Raw genomic sequence first — 17,781 nt, 5'->3', positions numbered from 1 at the left:
GGTTCTTGCATAGTTAAGTATTGTGAGTTCTACTCAAAATTTCCGAGCGCGATTCGTTGAATCGCGACGGAGAAATCACGCCACGAATGAAACTTCCTGTGAAAACCTATAATATGATGTGTAAGGGTTTCTGAGCGCATCCAAACGCCAAATGGTCGATCACGCCACAGGGGAGTTCACGCCGACGCAGTCACCCAGTGAAGCAGCTTCCTGGTGTCACTCCGTTTCATCTCAATCACCCTTACGCAGAGCTCTCCAAGAAAGCCCAGGCATTGTCCAAACTCCTGCACAGCCAGTTGTGCACAACCGAGTGTCGCCATATCCGCTGCGCGTTCGTACTGCAGCTCATCGCGTCGAAAGTCAGACCCCGTCGGTGCAACCCTACCCGAGGTGATAGTACCCGTAAAGACAATGGTAGACAGTGTTCGGATGGGCATGTTGTCGTGTGGCTGCAGCCTCCATGATGCAAAATGCTCCCCCACACCAAGACCAAAATGATTTGCCGAAAAATGTGTTTGTTTTGACCAATAACTGTCCTGGATTCATTTGAGAATCATTTCAATTCAGTGGGCTGAATGGTGCTGTTTCAGCAAATTTGGGCCGAATTCACAATACTAGAATAGTGGAATGTCTAGCGCTTGGGTCCCAGTGGTCAATCACTGAAATGCACGGAAACAATTACTAGTACGTAGTATACGTATTTTTTTCCCACTGGGGTTTGGACGGAGTCCTAGCTTCCAGGTCTGCACGGTGTGTGTCATATCTGTGATAAGAACTGGGTTCTCCGGACGATTATCCGTTAATACTGCAATCCCTGAGAACAGGTGTAGTTTTCGACCTCCAGCAGGTGTAACCAGCTGCTGCCGGCGCGATTTCCTCATGGTCTCTACTATTAATACTACTACTATTAGTAGTAGTAACATTACTTACTGTAGGTCATTACTTTCGGAACTTGCATAAAATAAACATAACACGAGTTTACCGTAGGTTGAATTGTTTAACGTAAGTATATTGGAAGCTCGACGTATGTGGCCAGGAGCGGCCAGGAGCGGTTATAGTTTCCACACTGTTTCAACGTCTTTGGTTAAAACGTTTTTGGTCTGAAGGTGGCACACTTGTGTCGTTGCCTCGGAAAAGTTGTCAGTCTCTCTCTCTCTCACTCGCGATGCGGTTCCTCTTTGCCGTTCTTGGCGCTTTCCAATGTATCCTCGCTGCTTCTTCTCCCTCCTCACCCCAGTTCCACCTCAGCCTTGTGGGCGACGGCAGTGGGGACTACATGCTAGACTGGGTCACCAGTGTCGACGAGAAGTCCTCGACCGTGTTTTTCGGTGCTTCCAACGATAGCTTGGCAAACAAAGCCGATGGAACGTCCTCGGGCAACGTCGTGGTGACGCCATCGCTGTCGGTGCAGTGCTGGCATGCTCGGCTGTCAGGGCTAGGCGCGGCAGGCTCCACCGTCCACTACGACCTCTCGTCAACTGGCACGACCTCCAAGTCGTTTGTCGTGTCTGGGCCATCTATGACGTGGGCCATCTTTGGCGACATGGGGTCGATTGCAATGAAGAAAGCGTCGGGGATCACCTTGCCTGCGTTGACATCGGATCTCGCGGCAAAGTCATATCAGGGCATCCTGAATCTCGGCGATTTGGCGTACGAGTTGGTCGAAACCAACGGAGATGTGTACATGCAGCAGCTGGAGCCGCTGACGTCTGTCGTGCCCATGCACACCACCATCGGCAACGTACGTTCCTCCATTATTACCGCCACACTATTCAATCCATCGCACAAACACAAGTGTACCCAGGCACTGTGTTTAACACTGATTTTTATAGTATATACATCATTTGATTTTCGTTGTCTGCGTGGCTACATACTCACATACTACGTAGATATTTGTTGGTTAATATTTCTGTGCAGCGAATATATATATATATATATCACTTATGTTTCGTCTAGCTACGCCGGATATATAGATTGACATGTATTCTCGTTGTTATAGCATGAAATGCAATACGCCATGTTTGGAGCGCTCCCCAACTACATTCGTCGGTTCGCGGGGCTAGCCGCGGGCGCCGGGCGGGCGAGCGGCTCGTCGTCGAACCGTTTCTACAGCTTCAACGCGGGCTATGTGCACTTTGTTGTGATTGACACGGAAGTGTATGGGGACCAGTCGTTCATGACGCCTGGCACGGACGGCTTCTGGTCATCATCCGAGACGGCGCGGGGTCAGATGCAGGAAACCCAGCGGAGTTGGCTCGAGTACGACCTGAGCCGAGTGAAGCGAAAGGTCACGCCGTTCGTCGTAGTGTGCGGTCATCGTCCACCGAGTAAAATTCCCAACGCAATCACCAAGCCAGGCAACCAGTTTGCCGCCCAACTGCTGCCGCTCCTGGATATGTACAGCGTCGACTTGATGTTCTTTGGCCACGAACATGCGTACTACAGCATCGAACCGACCGTGGTCGGCAAGTACAACGTGCCGCCGTGGATCATCTCGGGCGCGGCAGGCAACAACGAATTAATTCGACCCGTGTCGAAGGTATCGATGGATCCCGTGTTTAAAGTGAGGAAAAACATCAACGAATATGGCTACGGGTACCTCAAAGCGACGGCGGACAAGCTCGTGTGGACATGGGGGCAGGCGGCAACTAGCTCCCCGAATGGCGAGTCCCCCACCAGCACCAGTTGGACCGCAGCCGATTCGGTGGAGTTCTTGAAAAAGGACATTGCCGACCCCACACCGACGGGAAAGCCAGTCATGGTGCCCGAGACTGCTCCGACCAACAATGTCACCATCGCCGCCGCTGGTATGGGAGAGTTTGCTACAGGGACTAGGGTTTTTTATTATTGTAGTAGCGCTCATCAATGTGGTTTTGAGCGTAGGAAGTGCCGCCCCGGCTGCTTCGCCTGAAAGTTCCAAGAATACACAGGCAGGCCCTTCCGGTCAGTCTGGCTCCACGTCAGTCTCGCCAACCCAGAGTAATTCTGGCGGGACGAGCCTGGTATCGAACGCGATAGCTATGGTGATGGTGGTCGTGGCAATTGCCTTGGGAAGCGCTTAACCAGGGCTGGCTTATTTTGTCACAAATATGTAGAATCTTCGTATATAATATACCCAAAGATGGACCCGTGGCTTGTTGTAGTATCGGGTAAAGTTGTTGACCGTCTAGTAAATCACTCGGTATCGGAAGGAATACTTGATACTACGGGGCCATGAAGGGTGAAATAAACGGCTGCAAATGAACTGCCACTCACCTGTTCAAGTGCCAGAATAAACGTGAGAGATTGCATGGATACAATCAAGAGCCGACGCTCCAGCACGCTAATTGGTGACCCCCTTCGCCACCACGACCAACCAGCGTGTTTGACCAAGAGGGGGCCCCATCGTGTCCTCGTCCACGGTCATTCGAGTGGTCAACTTTGGCGTCGTTGGGGGTTTCTGTCGGGGTTCACGGCGATGACTTGCTAGGACATTCCAAGCAGCGACCTTATGATGGCTGAAATTCGATACAGTCAGTCAGTTACACAGCATCCCCTTCATGCTTCAAACGGCATTGTCCACGGTTATTCAATACCCTTATCCTGGTGGGGCCGCCGTGGGGAAATTTCCCCCTGTGTGTCAGCACTGGGGCTTCCTCGATCGCTCTGGCTCAGCAACACGCAATTGAATGCGTTCCCCTTGAAATTGTGTCGATTCAAACTCTGAGACACATTTGCCCTCGATACCAACAACATCTCCATCACAACCCCGGTCTGAAAATGCCGTTTATTAATTACTGAGCTGTACCTGGACTCGAACACAACCAGCGAGTTCTCGACGTCTCTTGAAGTATATTAATTACTGAGCTGTACCTGGACTCGAACACAACCAGCGAGTTCTCGACGTCTCTTGAAGTATATTTCGATACCAAAACCACTAACGTTATCAACCCCCCCCAACGCCACGTTTCTCAGCTTGGGAAGCACGATTGACGTGTCATCCAACATCTCTTTTTTGTAACATTACCGAAAACGCCAATCAACTGCCCATCATGCTCTGTGTGATGTAGTCGGTCACATTGGGGCCGAATACCGTGGGGTACGGGTGAATATATCGAGTGGACAAGGCCGAACTGTTTCGAGTTCAAGCTATGAATACTTGCGACAAGGCAATGGAGTAGTTTGTGTAAAGAAATAATTCACAATGGCAGTCATCCATCACCGTTTGGAGAACCAGCAACTTGAAGGGTCGACCTTATTACTTTTAACCGCGGCGATTGCTGTGTTCGACTGCTGGAGTACATGCTGGAACGTTGACGATGTACCGCGTCGATTAAGCCCCTGCTGTACGTTACCGGTACAGTACGTTGAAATTTTCACATGCAAATTGCACTTTCTGCAGGAAGGGTAACTTTGGACTTGATTCGAATCTCACATGTTTATTGGGTGGTGGCTTGTGCTCACGGGGAATAATCCTCTGAATATCCCATTTGCACAAACTTTTAGAAAAGTAAAACTCGACACATTTCTCTCATATAAGTACATCAATCATGCTTTACCTTTCTTGCTTTATCAATTGTTTTGATGTGGTACCAAGCTCTAGGATACGGTATGCGACAGATCGCTGGACTTAAATATACAAAGGGTGATGTGTGGCTTGCAGTATCCCTTCGTGGATGCTTTATTGGTATTTTTCCTCACGTTTTTTTGTGATTTTTCCAATTGACACAGAACCGACATTGAAGTTGCCACGTTTCAACCCATGGAATTCTACATAATTAACAAGTCAAAGGCAAAAGAGAAAGATTTGCTTAACGTTATCCCCAGTTCACTTTCACACCTTCAGGTACTAGCTAAGTAGATGCACCATCCTTGGCCGTTCGTCGTCGTCGCCATGGCGGCATCGGCGCCAGATTGCGGCGACGACGTGTTGCCAGAGCTGGCGCAAGCGTTGTCTTCGTGTTCGACCGCTGCGTTTGGGAAACCAGACGTGTGGAACCCTTTCTTCACCCTCGTAACGGAGCTTCGCAAGCCCGAGTCGTTTGTGTTGGCGGATTTTTGCTCCAACGGCCTTCCAGGATGTGCAGACTTGGTCGCGTTGAGCTCCAATCGATCGTTTGACTGTAGCTGCTGGCTGTACAAAGCCACCGCGATCAACGTATACCAAGACATCCCGTTGTTGTGCCCCAGCATGCACCCCACGCGCACATTGCAGCTGTTTACCCGCAACGACAAACTCGTGACGGTGCAAGGCCAAGCGCTGGTGGCCAGCCCCCGGCTCACCGCGTTCAACCAGTCGTTCACGTTCGACATGGCCACTCACCACATCGAAAGCAATGAATTGTGTGGTCACTACTGCATTGAAGCCACTCCAGCTTCTCCATCTACCAGCCACACCTTGGCCATAACACTGACATTAGCTCCATGCGACAACGTTAACTCGAACCAACAATGGCAGGTGCAGCCGTACTTGAACCGCGTTCGGCATCTCAACGTCCCGAATGCCTGCTTGTCGGCAGACCCGTTTGCGACCAACTACGCGATTCGCGTCGAGCCGTGCGAGTCGGCGTTTCCAGCAAAGCAGTACTTTACCACGTCCGCGCCGTACGACGACGGGTGCCCTACCGCCGAATACGACGTTGATTATCCCGGCTTTGACCTCGAGAGCCGGGTGCTAGAACAGCCTAGCGCGTGCTGCTTGAGCTGCAACTGGCACCCCACCTGTCGCGCATATGCGTGGGCGGACGGTGTGTGCTACTTTAAGAGCGCCTTCAACACGTCATCGCACGCAGTCCCCAAGCCTGGCGTCGTGTCTGGGGCAGTCACGAAATGCAGCACGTGGTCAGAAGCGTATGACATTGTCGGCATGGACGTCGGCTCGGTCAAGTCGCCGACGAAAGAGCGCTGCTGCGACGTGTGCCAAGCCACGCCGACATGTCGAGCCATGTCGTGGAGCAACTTCCAAGGGGGCACGTGCTGGCTCAAGTCTGGCTACGGCGACTACCAACCAGCCGAAGGTGTCTGGTCGGCCTTTGTGATCGATTAACAAGTTCTATTTATCGTTGGCCACATTTGCTTGAGAAACTACAGTAGGCACAGATAGGTTTATAATATATCGGTACAGGTCTTGCAGAGCTAAGCGTTTGGGCAAAACGAATGTATTGGTTAATTCTTCCATAACTTTTCCCCCATGTATCACTTTTTAGATCTGAAGGTATATACGAATATAGGAGAAATCAGTTCATCGGGTGAGGGGTTTTATAATCAATATAACGGGATATTAAATTACCATATCGTTGTTTCAAATTTCGCTCCTGCCATACCTTCTGAGCAAATTAATATACTCAGAACAGCGATATTTAAATAAAAAATAGTTCTGCACTCAGACCAAAATTTATAATAATACGAGCGGGAGTACTGAAAGTAAAGTACTACCGTACCGTGCGTTTGGGCAAAACGAATCTTTCGATTTCAAATACTGGTCGGATTTAGCTCGTTCTTTTCTTAATCGCTTCGTCTTGAATTAAAGATGATGAATCCCCAGTTTTGAAGGCTAAATATGAATGGTGATAAACTTATGTGCCTTCGCGACATGGGGAATCCAAGCATTTGCTTGGGTCGGATTGGCACGTATTGAAAATAAAATAGCTCGAAATTTTAAAAACTTGCAAAGGGAAAATCCACTACGGTAGTAACGTTACTTGACTTTCAGTACTCCCGCTCGTATTATTATAAATTTTGGTCTGAGTGCAGAACTATTTTTTATTTAAATATCGCTGTTCTGAGTATATTAATTTGCTCAGAAGGTATGGCAGGAGCGAAATTTGAAACAACGATATGGTAATTTAATATCCCGTTATATTGATTATAAAACCCCTCACCCGATGAACTGATTTCTCCTATATTCGTATATACCTTCAGATCTAAAAAGTGATACATGGGGGAAAAGTTATGGAAGAATTAACCAATACATTCGTTTTGCCCAAACGCACGGTATGATTCTTAGTACGCCGGTCGGTGCATATGAGTTGGTAGCTCCATGCTGCCATACCAAATGAATATTTGCATTGGACATTGTATATATTTATACTATTTCTTGTCACAATTCAGATCCTTGGCGATCAAACCATCCCCTTGGTCGCCACAATTGCTGATCAACGCTGACCGTTTCGTCGGCGAAACCGTCAGGGTGTGATGGGCGCGTCGGCCAGCGTCAAGTACAGGCAGCTTGATGGCAAGTACCACGTCCAGGAAAAGGTCAGATTGGTCGAAGACAAGTGCATTGTGCTCCTGCATGACGCTATGCGACGCGGCGAGCTGACGCGGCAGCAGCTGCGGGTCCTTGTCGCCATGTTGCAGGCCAAGGAACAGTACTTGGAGCACTTCGCACACGAAAAGATCCACCCAATTCTGGTCGCTTTGCAGCCGTACTACGACAAATACCAACCCATCGCCAAGAAATGCGTGGACGGAAGCGTGCGGCAAACCAAGTGGGTTGCCCGCAAGATCGACGACGTGGTCACGACCACCACCCTCCAAGCGCTGTACCAGGCGAGGCGACAGGTTGTGTCCCAGCTGTCCATCGCGACCATCTCAACGTACTTTAACATTTCGCTGCCCGAGTAAGGCTTCCAACACGTGGCACCACCTTGTCACATATTTTGATGTGTTCACTGTGATCCCATTGTCACATATCGTGACACGTGAATATGGGCTTAGGGTGATCAGTGTCAAAGTCAGCAAACGGCACTTTACCATCCAAAACTGCGGGCCAGACCTCCGACATCAAGAAATCGAATGGACCTGCGACATTACAGACCCCAAGGTAGGATATACTTCTTCATATACTATACAAAATGATGGAGTTTAAGAGGGGGCTGACTATACATATTAGTTTATCAAGCGGTTGTTCACACTGCAGTGGGTTCCATGGAAACCAACAACTTCGACAGCGGTGAAACTCACGGAAACGTTCATGCTCGATGTCGAGTACTACGTCCGCAACGAATACGCCATCAAAGTGGTTCAACATATGAACCTACGTGCAGGTAGGCGCAACAGCACAATTTTCGTGTTTCGACATAGTTAAGAATCCTCTAGGCTACAAGTGGGTCGCGTTGGATACAAGGCAAGGCAGCGTGTCCACTCCACCCAAATGGCTGCAACGAGTCGACTACAAAGAGAGGGAAAAACGAAGTACGTTGTTCTACGACCTCGTAGCCCAAATGTACACACAAATGCACCGAGAGCACCTTCGATCTCTGGAGAGAGAACACGACGCGCGGCTAGCGGCGGAAGCTAGCAAGCCGCCCCCCCAAAAGCTCACCGTGTTCACGCCCGAGCTCATCAAGCGGACGTTGGCTACGTTGGCGGACAAGATCATGGACGAAGACCGATTCCTGTTCTACACGCTGGGGGAGTACGAGTGCTGGCGGATGGAAGGGGAGGACGTTAAGCAGCGGGGGGACTTGACCATTGGCGAGATGTATGAACTGTTTGAAATGGAAAAACAGGATGACCGGATGCGTGCGTTTGCGAGCGAGTTGCTCGCGCTGGGGGAACGCGTTGCTATGGAAATGGAGGACGTGAATCGAGGCGAAACCAAACACGAAAGGGAATGTCGATACATGCGCCGATATGACGTGGACGTCGAGTCCGACGACGACGAGTGAGGGATGTCATAATTATAACAAGTTAATAATTCGTCGGTTATTCATTCAAAAATGATAGCAAGACGGCACCCAACGCGAATGTTTAACGAATAGCAGGTATACCTTTATGGCCCCATCTTCAAAGCCACGCCACCTACCCGTAGACCGAAAAACTAAATGGTCATTCCAGTGTATGAGGCCGCTGCCGCTCGGGTGGATCGTTTGAAACGCTCCGGTATATTTTAAGCTTCAGAGCATTCGAGGCCCTTGAAGCGATGGCATCACCACCACCGCAGCTCAAGGGGCCTACGCTGAAATTGAACCAGCACCGCAACGCCGCGAGTGAGCCATACGTTCTCGGTCTTCGCTTGCGCTGGTTTCGTCGGCTTGTTCTCACGGTTGTGTACACGTTGCACATCATGTCCGCCATCTACTTTCTCAGCCTCGCCTACCTCATGCTCACCCTGACGCCGTTTGAGGCCACTGCCATGCGGGCGTACGCCCCCCGACCGTCCTCGATCCTGTTTCTAGGCATGGCGTGCCTTCACTTGACACCGTTTTTCAAGCTGTTTTACTCATCCAGCCCCATACTGAGGCATCTAGTCCGGAGAGTTGCCGCAAGGAAAACGGCCACCCGCTTCACCGCACGCTCCCCGCATTGGAAGCCAATGTACGGAATAATCATCCCGCCCTCGCTCGTCATGTCCCCCAACATGTCGATGGCTACGGGTCACTTGTTAGAGATTTCATCGGAAACGTGGATCGCCGGTCAAATGGCTAAACAGATCGTCGATCGCAAAGTGTCATTGTTCTATGCCATGGTGCTCGCGTCCAACTGCCTCATCACGACGTGGGCGCTGCTGTTTCGCAGCTCCGGTCTCAAGAAGACCCTCATCGGCATCCTCGACGCGTGCCTGTCGTCCCTGCTTTCGGCGATCATCCCCCTCGTGTTGTTTCTGGTGCCCCTGGTCGAATACAAGGTTTACGGCTCTGGCAACGAATCGCATGACTTTACGTGGCTGGCCCAGTCGGTTACATCTGTCCGGACGTTGATCGTGTGGACGCCCGTCCAGCCCGTTATGGTGATGCTGCCTAGCATCATGAACTACCTCGCTTTACAGGCGCTGTCTAAACGAGTACGCACCACGAAGGGGGTGACGCTGCGCAATGTGCTGGTAACGCCAATGGAAACCACCCTTGGCCACAGTAGCCCCCTTGGCCACAGTAGTAGGGAGCACCGACGACAGCCTAGCAATTTTGTACACCCAATGCTACTTGCTCCAACGGCGTCCATGAACTCGTCCATCCCAGCGGCAGGACGAGGTTTTAGCTCCATCGGCAACTCGATTCAGTCGTACGTCGCGTCCAAAACACAAGCATTTACCTGGCATCAAGAGCACGAATATGTGCTGCGGTGTGTGATTGTGCTCAGCGTTTTGTGGGGACTCGCGGTGGTTGCGGTGGCGGTAACCGCGGAATTCTACAGGCTCCCGTGCCCCCCGGGCTGCATACTGGACTCGGCTCCGTGGTTCTCACGGTCTTGCAATTGCATCTACTTTCGATGGACGTGCAACTCGTCCAACTATGACGACGTGTTGGACGAATACATCAATGCCACCGATCTCGGGCAAAACCTCCTCTTTTTGCACATCCGAAAGTGCGGGCTACGCCAAGGTTTGGCGGCGGAGACAATGTACCAATTTCAATCGCTGTATGCATTTCACTTTGAATTCACAAGCATGCAACAGTGGAACATCCCAAGCTCCGCGATCCCAAACACAGTGATCGTGGCCCTTATTCGGCACAGCTTATTGGACCACGTGCCACTTGCGTTGCAAACTCCGGGCCCCAGCCTCCGATCTATCTTCCTTGTGGGGTCCCCCCTTCAAAACATTCCAAATGCCATCTTTAACAACTGGCAGCACCTGAACTCGCTGTGGCTGAGCTCGACCAACTTGACGGAGTTTCCACTACCGGTGCTGCAAATGCAAGACTTGGAAGTGTTGGCGCTCGACTCGAATCACATCAGTACCATCCCACCCGAGCTGCATTTGCTGCCAAATTTGTACTGGGTATATCTCGACTCGAACAACATTTCAGTCTTTCCCGACTCGCTCGTCACGGCCCGCCACGGCATTTACCTCTACCTGAACCACAACCCCATCGAGTTCATCTCAGACGACGTGGTAGCTCAATTGGACCCGTGGTATGTGGACATCTCGTCGACCGTGTATTGTCAACAACGTCAGCTCCCCCTGCTGTGCACATCGGATTGCTCTGAAAGCTGCAGCCATGCTGATTGGGGGAATTACTTTTGTGACCCCGAGTGCAACTCGACTACGTGTCAGTACGACAAAGGCGACTGTGCCTTTTGACAAGTGTTACCAACCCCATGGTGGGCTTTCCACTGGCTTCTTGAATAATTGAACCACACCAGTTGGCCACGATTAATATGGGGCGGCGTACAGTTGTGCCTAACTTAATGTCTACCCGACCACGAATACACCAACGTTGAACACTGTGTAGAAGAACGCAGTCATGTTTAGGTGACTACATGTAGTATTAATAGTTACAGTTGGGCGCAACATATAGCTAGTTCAATGGGGATGATTAGTTTGAAAACAAAAGTATGATCGACCGTGTTTGGATTACTTTTTAGGGACTTTATCCAGAAGCACTGCAATGCGAGCCAGGTCATACTTTTCCGCCGCGACCAAAATAGCCGACGCGGCAATGTCTTTGTGGACTGGCAGAAGTCCTTGTTGCTCTTGCCGCCGCTGGTCTTGGCCGAGTTTAATCACATTCCCCACTTCAGAAATGCCCACGTAAATGTTGTAATTGTGCAGCAGGCCTTCGTGGACCTACGAGACTAGTATTACGATTGCGGAGATATATCACAAGTAGTACCTGCTTGGCGAGCCCGAGGCGCCGCTTCTCCCACTGCTCTTCCTCTGCGCGGTGGTTTGCCGCGAGCAGCTTTCGATGGCCGTCGAGTCGCCACGGCCGAGTGCTTTCGCGGGCGTGGACTTCGCCTTCGGTCGGATTGAAGGGGATGCGGCGCTTGGGCTTTGAAAAGCCAGCTTCCACCGACGCAATCAGCGACGGCGGGAGATTGTCAATGTCCACTTCATCCCCTTCGCACGGAGTGCCGTCCCCAAACACATCGTGCTTGCGATCGCCCCCGTCGTCGGGCATGATTTTGGAGGATTGTGTGGCGATTTGGGGAGCTATTTATACACACAAGAAAGCCCCTTTGCGATGCATGTATACTTTGTCGAGGTGATATACTGGATAAACGGTTGAAGTCTGTTGTTATTTACTAGTTTAGCGTCCAATCCAATTATAATACGTGTGATGGGGTCTATATACTGTACTACTAGAAACCCTTTACGTGATACCATCGTTGTGTGCGTTCATTCCTGGTGTTATTTATCGACAAGGAATAGTTCTAACTTTACCTACTGCATTGCCTGTACCTTGCATGTATTGCTTCATCCATAGCTGGCCAGTTCCAAGGACTTAAAAACGAAGTCTGTCTAACACTGTACATCCAACTCGTCCATACATACATACGAGTGTATTATTCTTATAACCCTGCTTCTTCCGCAGAAGATCGTCGCCCCCCTTTCCCCCCTTTCGTCTGGTGGGAAAGCCCCAAAGCCCCCCCCCCGCCTCTGTTTGTTTCGTCGTCGAATGTCTTGGCTCGTTGCCTTGGAGATGTTGCACGAAAAAGTCCCATCGTTTGCGAGTGCCATACGCGCTTCCACCGGCGCCGTGCCCTAGCTTAGGGAACACGACGACATCCACGTCCTTGTCGGCGTCAATCAGTGCCTGCACCAGCTGAAACGTACAGGCGGGGTCGACGTTGGCATCGAGCATCCCCACTGTCAGCTGTAGGTGCTGGTGCGGCTGCATGTGGTGGGCGTACGTGGCGTTGGCATTGGCCGCGTACAGTTGGTCGTTGAACGGATGCCCCATCCACAGCTCGTTCCACCACAACTTGTCGACACGGTTGTCATGGCAGCCGCAGTCGGCCACCGCCACTGAATACATGTCCCCATGATGGAACAAGCCAGCGACCGCATTTTGCCCGCCCGCGGACCCGCCGTAAATGCCGACGCCGCCGGTGGATAAGTCGAGTGACGGGAATTTGACTGCAAGGGACTCTAGCCAAAGCTTGCGATCGGGAAAGCCGGCGTCCCGAATATTCTGAAAACAAACGTCGTGAAACGCCTTAGACCGGTGCGCCGTGCCTACAACCAAGTGTGAGGAGCGTAACCAAATTGAGAGTCGACAAGATGAGAGAAAGGGAGCGAATTCGATAGCATTGTAGTAGTCGTAGTACAGTAGTAGTCGTAGTAGTAGTACTAGTAGGAGTATAGTACAACGACATTCCCGGTGGGAATATCAACCGGTAACAGTCAGTCACACGATAATATTACTCTACCAAACTTTGGCAGAAAGCAGCACAATACTATTAATAGTATATATATATATATATAACGAAGCCGAACATATCTTCAATATATGGAGGGTTCGGATATATGGGGGTTGTGAGTTCTTCCATCAACTGAAAAAGCAACGACTAGTCACCATGTCACTCAAACGCCCTAGTTTTTCAAACACACGTGTGGCATACATATACATACAGTATACTACTACATCCCCATTGGGCGACAGGTCAGTAGGAGGTTTCATAGTAGATACTACTAGTAGTAGTAGCAGTACTAGTAGTAATCGTAGCCCTCCTTACCCATGCCATCAACTTGCACGACGGCAAACCCGAGTTCGGCCAGCTGTTGCATTTCGAGATGCAGGCCAAATGCTTTGGGCACGTGGGCGCCGTGGGGACCTGCGTAAATGTGTTCGACTACTCGAAGTCTGGTCTCAAAGTCGTAGCCAATGGGGAACACGACGAGGCCGAAGATGAGGGTGACGCCATCACGACCAGGACAGGCAAACCGACTGGGCGGCTGCCACTGCACTTGGTCTTGGAGCGGTTTATAGTTGCCTTGTTCCAGCACACACACCAAGCTACCGTCCACGGACCGGCGAAGTTCAATGCAAGGCGCCATGTCCACACGCGAATACCTGCAATAAACCACAAATATTATATTAGCATGGACGAATTTTGAATTTTCTACTATAGGATGGACTATTATAATATTTCCCTTAATAGCCGTTCGTACAACATGGTAACGTGTAAAGAAGAGCAGATAGACAAACGACTGTCAATCGATGGACCAATCAAAACCCAGATAAAAAATCAAGTGGCCAATCAAATTCTCTCGCTTTCACATCGACTTCGTGTGTGCCTTTTCTTGTCTGGTGCATTTTGTACATACAAAATCCAAACAACCAGGATTTTTGGCGAATCATCCGCACACAAAACTCCAAATGTTGGATGAAAGGTTAATATATAATATATATATATATATATATATACATAACAATCATATCTGTCTAAATATATATATATACAATCGCACGTATCCAAGATCACCGAGCCTTATGTATCAATCACATCTGTCAAGTATATATATATATATAATATATACAATCACACCTATCCCAGATCACCGAGCCTTATATATATATATATAATCATACCTATCCAAGTACACGGAGCCGTCGGCGGAGTACTCTAGCGGACGGTGAAATCCGTCCGCTTTTGTCAAAGGCACGAGCTCGTGTGTGTCAAGATGCAACCGCAGCACGTGAATATAGTACGGGTCTTGGTGTGGGTAAAACCCACTCACTGCCAACGTGACCGTTCGAGACGTCTCGTTCACGTCCACTACCTTGCGGACGACATACGGTCCACTTGTGAGGGCGAGGCCGACCAGTTCAGTCATGTCATGGAAGCTGGCTGGAACGTTGTATAGGTACAAGTGGCGGTACCCAGAGCGCTCGGATATCCAGAGAAGCTCATGGGTACATGGAAGGAAGTGCATGTAGTGCTTGGTGTGGAGTATAAACTTCGATGGGGATGTGTCCTCAAGCAGCACGCGCGTGTCCCCTGTCACATGGACTGCGACGATGCGAAGGAAGCCGTGGCCCCGGGGATTGTAGAGGAAACTGAACCAGTCGCTCGAAGGATGCCATGTCAGACCCGTCACATCGTACGGTGTGTCGCATAACAATGTGCTCACGGGAATACACGTTTTGGACTAGAAGGATATATTATATATATATATCAGGACGACCAATGTCGGCGTGATATATCAGTGCATTTTTTCCATGCCGTTTTTATACTAGTAGTGTAGTAGTGATGATGATTATACACTAACTGTAAGGCGAGAACGTGGAGAATGGTAAAAATCGACGACACACAACTAAATATAAAGGAACCTAAGAAGTAGAATCGGCAAACGTATTGAGCCAATCCGATGGCAGGAAACCACCATCAAGGTCTAATTCGTAAATGACTGAAAATAGTGTGATATTTCATTTCCATGTGCCATTTTATATATTCAGTGATGATTCGACTACAATACTGTATACAGAATAGAGAATCGACAACACAACCAAATACATAAACTGAAGACGCATTGTGAGCCAATCAATTGTAAGCATTCCGCATGTAATTGTATCACATTATTAAATGTGATTACAATCCCCACCGGGCAACTTTGTACATTTAAAATTTAGTACAAAGTATCGATCGATCGGTCGATTTTTGGCAAATCGGCCCCAAAAAGTCGAATTTCTCAGAGTGAAAATTCAGTATCACGTCATCGTGACATATCATTTCGTACGTACGGCAATGTGGACCACAAACGGGCGGAAGATCCGCATGTCGTCGCCTGGCTGGGGGTACTTGTGTGTTTGAACGGTCGGCTTTGGTGCCCCGCAATGTTCCACCAACGTCAGTGTGTATGTCGAGGCCTAATGTATTTATTATTCGTGTATGAAAATGCAAAAATTAAACATTAGTAACATTTAGGAAGCGCCAAATATATAAAACACAAAATACAATATATATATTCGAAAATTGCATCATGTGTGACCTGAAAAAGCTAAACCAAAAAAAATTCGTTTGCAAAAAAAGAACGAATATATATATATATATTTATATATATTGTGGATCCGATACGAATTTCCAGACCCCGTCGCATCGAGCCGAATCGAATCACGAATCGACGCTATTGGCTTATCCATTTTTGCGTGGATTTGATTGGCTCTTGCAGAAAAAAGGACAAGTACCGTGTAACGTATGGCAAGTATCCGGATACGGATAGTGTCGAGTACCATATGCATACAATAATCAAGTGTAATAATACAGAGGATTATATAATTTTACAGAGGAGTCCAAATCTATATGGTTATCTAAACCTACACCTATATACGCTACACGGTATAAACAACCAATCACAACTCCACCGTGATTCAATACTAATTCGACCAGGCGAATTTTGCAAGGTTGTTTAGAACGAATTCACAATACATCGAACCAAACAATATGTTGGCAAACAAAAATAGAACGAAAAGCATATATATATATACCGACGCTGGTTCGACCACAAGCAAGCACGCAATGTACTCGCCATTGGGCGACACCGTCACATGGTCATAGTGTGCCTCCGGGGTGCCATCGAACGTGAGCTGGATGCCTCCATGTACAACGTTGAACCCAGCAGATAAATCATCATTATCAGTAGCAGCATCAGCAGCATCAGCTACATCAGATGCATCTTGGTCCGGCTTGTCGGGCAGTGTCCATGGCACCAGTTCGGTCAAGTCGATGCCGAGAACGGTCACTTGATGGGGCCCTTCCACTGCACGGTGCCACGTCATCGACTCAGTTTCGTGTGTCAAGTGCCAAACGTGGCCTGCGTACGTTTGTTGAACGACGGACGCTCCGGGTGCCACGTCGTGGTATTGATGCTGGCGGCCTGGGATATATATGTGATGATGTGTTGTTGGTTATGAGCAGTGGTGGCCTACCGTCGCCATCGACCCAATACACCAGTAGATGGAACGCACAACCGTTGGTAAACTGCACATGCGTCTCGTTGCCAGTGTGCTGCGTCACCATGCGACGAGGTTTCAAAGCCATCTCGTCAAGATGATGATTAGACGGATCGTTGTAAGGCGTGTCCTGGACTTGCACGGCATAACGCTCTAAATCGACTTGGAACCAAGACTGTGGCGCTACTCGATGCAACGAAACACGAGTGTCAATTCGTTGATGTCAGGAAGAGGCTACCTAGCACGGTCGTGACTTGCGCGGTACCTGGAGGTAAGGGTGAGGGCACTGCCACGCGGACACGAACGACGCGTGGAGCGTTGTCGACCAACGCCACGCTGCGGAATCGAATCTCCCGAGGCTCCAGGGATGGGAATTCATCGGCCAAGACGTTCCCCATGGCTGCCTTCAAGCGATCGTTGTCCACGAGCGACTCGCCAGTATGCACGTCGACGACGCACACTTCGTTGCGGCCATCCAACGCAACCTGCCGCAAATACCACAGCCGCGTGCCGTCTGAACTCCACTGAGGCTCTACATGCTCATTGAGCACCTTGCCTTGGAGGAGGTTTGGCAGCGACGCCGCCCGTGCGTAGTCGGCAGCCGACCCAGTCCATCGTCGAGTTTCCATGAACGGATTCAGCTGATTCGAGAATCGACTTGACATACTAGTGTATGTATGCGTCAGATTTTAAGCTTATGTAATGTATGCAATAAGCATATGCAGGTCAACATTTTGGCTTGGCCAAACTATACTAATTGATGATTGGTAGAAATGTTTCGTTAGTGAACATCTCATTGGCTAGGACAATCGCAAATGGCATTTGTGAAATTCATTCGATTCTATTCCACGGCAAAGTCCCATAGTTGGTGTGATCTTCACCAGGAGACATACAATTAGAACTGACATATTCCCATAATCGTTACGGGCACCACACGAACGACCCAAACAGGGCACAGTCGCCCTTGCTGTACTGCAGCAAGTGTTGGGTCAACGGCCAGTAAGGTTAGCAAGTGTTGGTGTACGTTGCAGCACTTGTTGCTGGGGTCCGCAGTGGTCGGCACCGCGGTGGCGGACGAAAGGACTGGCGTCTTTCTGGTTGATGTTGGAGTGGTCACTGGACGAGGGGTCACTGGGGCCAGGGTGGTAGTACTGTAGCAGTCGTCACTGGAGTGGCAGGG

At 49.6% G+C, this 17,781-nt stretch overlaps 5 protein-coding genes across 10 annotated transcripts; 4 read left to right on the top strand and 1 right to left on the bottom strand.

Moving 5' to 3' along the window:
• Positions 1-1,102: 1,102 nt before the first annotated feature.
• H257_02289 (hypothetical protein) lies at positions 1,103-3,132 on the top strand. Of its 3 annotated transcripts, XM_009825852.1 has the most exons (4): positions 1,103-1,741; positions 2,000-2,539; positions 2,607-2,807; positions 2,884-3,132. In XM_009825852.1, exons 1-3 carry the CDS (start codon positions 1,166-1,168, stop codon positions 2,715-2,717), a joined length of 1,227 nt encoding a protein of 408 aa, XP_009824154.1. In that variant the 5' UTR covers positions 1,103-1,165; the 3' UTR covers positions 2,718-2,807; positions 2,884-3,132. The 3 variants fall into 3 exon arrangements, with proteins under 3 accessions (XP_009824154.1, XP_009824153.1, XP_009824155.1); XM_009825851.1 differs by having other exon boundaries at positions 2,000-2,807; XM_009825853.1 differs by having other exon boundaries at positions 2,000-3,132.
• Positions 3,133-4,779: 1,647 nt separating this feature from the next.
• H257_02288 (hypothetical protein) lies at positions 4,780-6,113 on the top strand. Its single transcript, XM_009825850.1, has one exon. The coding sequence runs from the start codon at positions 4,841-4,843 to the stop codon at positions 6,023-6,025; it is 1,185 nt and encodes a 394-aa protein (XP_009824152.1). The 5' UTR covers positions 4,780-4,840; the 3' UTR covers positions 6,026-6,113.
• Positions 6,114-7,137: 1,024 nt separating this feature from the next.
• On the top strand, positions 7,138-8,690 carry H257_02287 (hypothetical protein). The gene is made up of 4 exons (XM_009825849.1): positions 7,138-7,601; positions 7,699-7,804; positions 7,874-8,027; positions 8,080-8,690. Exons 1-4 carry the CDS (start codon positions 7,174-7,176, stop codon positions 8,649-8,651), a joined length of 1,260 nt encoding a protein of 419 aa, XP_009824151.1. The 5' UTR covers positions 7,138-7,173; the 3' UTR covers positions 8,652-8,690.
• A 215-nt stretch (positions 8,691-8,905) lies between these two features.
• H257_02286 (hypothetical protein) lies at positions 8,906-11,147 on the top strand (the record flags this gene model as incomplete). The annotated part of the gene is made up of 1 exon (XM_009825848.1): positions 8,906-11,147. One exon carries the CDS (start codon positions 8,906-8,908, stop codon positions 11,003-11,005), a length of 2,100 nt encoding a protein of 699 aa, XP_009824150.1. The 3' UTR covers positions 11,006-11,147.
• Positions 11,148-11,258: 111 nt separating this feature from the next.
• Positions 11,259-17,281, bottom strand: H257_02285 (hypothetical protein). Of its 4 annotated transcripts, none has more exons than XM_009825847.1 (9): positions 16,840-17,243; positions 16,578-16,784; positions 16,137-16,525; positions 15,393-15,518; positions 14,241-14,800; positions 13,384-13,721; positions 12,224-12,883; positions 11,538-11,857; positions 11,259-11,491 (listed from the first exon to the last, which is right to left on the bottom strand). In XM_009825847.1, exons 1-9 carry the CDS (start codon positions 17,228-17,230, stop codon positions 11,279-11,281), a joined length of 3,204 nt encoding a protein of 1,067 aa, XP_009824149.1. In that variant the 5' UTR covers positions 17,231-17,243; the 3' UTR covers positions 11,259-11,278. The 4 variants fall into 4 exon arrangements, with proteins under 4 accessions (XP_009824149.1, XP_009824146.1, XP_009824147.1 ...); XM_009825844.1 differs by having other exon boundaries at positions 11,279-11,491; positions 16,867-17,281; XM_009825845.1 differs by having other exon boundaries at positions 11,279-11,491; positions 16,578-17,281.
• Between the last annotated feature and the right edge of the window lie 500 nt (positions 17,282-17,781).

The sequence above is a fragment of the Aphanomyces astaci genome (genome assembly GCF_000520075.1).
Source record: "Aphanomyces astaci strain APO3 unplaced genomic scaffold supercont1.4, whole genome shotgun sequence".
NCBI classification, from domain to species: domain Eukaryota; phylum Oomycota; class Saprolegniomycetes; order Saprolegniales; family Verrucalvaceae; genus Aphanomyces; species Aphanomyces astaci.
This window is presented reverse-complemented; position numbering and strand designations above follow the sequence as displayed.

Excerpts from the sequence above, each read along its gene's own strand:
- H257_02289 (XM_009825851.1), top strand. The coding sequence starts at position 1,166 with ATGCGGTTCCTCTTTGCCGTTCTTGGCGCTTTCCAATGTATCCTCGCT. Across the intron at positions 1,742-1,999 it reads TGCACACCACCATCGGCAAC|CATGAAATGCAATACGCCAT; the intron begins GTACGTTCCTCC and ends TCGTTGTTATAG. Across the intron at positions 2,808-2,883 it reads TGTCACCATCGCCGCCGCTG|GAAGTGCCGCCCCGGCTGCT; the intron begins GTATGGGAGAGT and ends TTTTGAGCGTAG.
- H257_02288 (XM_009825850.1), top strand. The coding sequence starts at position 4,841 with ATGCACCATCCTTGGCCGTTCGTCGTCGTCGCCATGGCGGCATCGGCG.
- H257_02287 (XM_009825849.1), top strand. The coding sequence starts at position 7,174 with ATGGGCGCGTCGGCCAGCGTCAAGTACAGGCAGCTTGATGGCAAGTAC. Across the intron at positions 7,602-7,698 it reads TTTAACATTTCGCTGCCCGA|GGTGATCAGTGTCAAAGTCA; the intron begins GTAAGGCTTCCA and ends ATATGGGCTTAG. Across the intron at positions 7,805-7,873 it reads GCGACATTACAGACCCCAAG|TTTATCAAGCGGTTGTTCAC; the intron begins GTAGGATATACT and ends TATACATATTAG.
- H257_02285 (XM_009825844.1), bottom strand. The coding sequence starts at position 17,266 with ATGTCAAGTCGATTCTCGAATCAGCTGAATCCGTTCATGGAAACTCGA. Across the intron at positions 14,801-15,392 it reads CGTTTGTGGTCCACATTGCC|TCCAAAACGTGTATTCCCGT; the intron begins GTACGTACGAAA and ends ATATCCTTCTAG. Across the intron at positions 13,722-14,240 it reads GGCTCCGTGTACTTGGATAG|GTATTCGCGTGTGGACATGG; the intron begins GTATGATTATAT and ends GGTTTATTGCAG.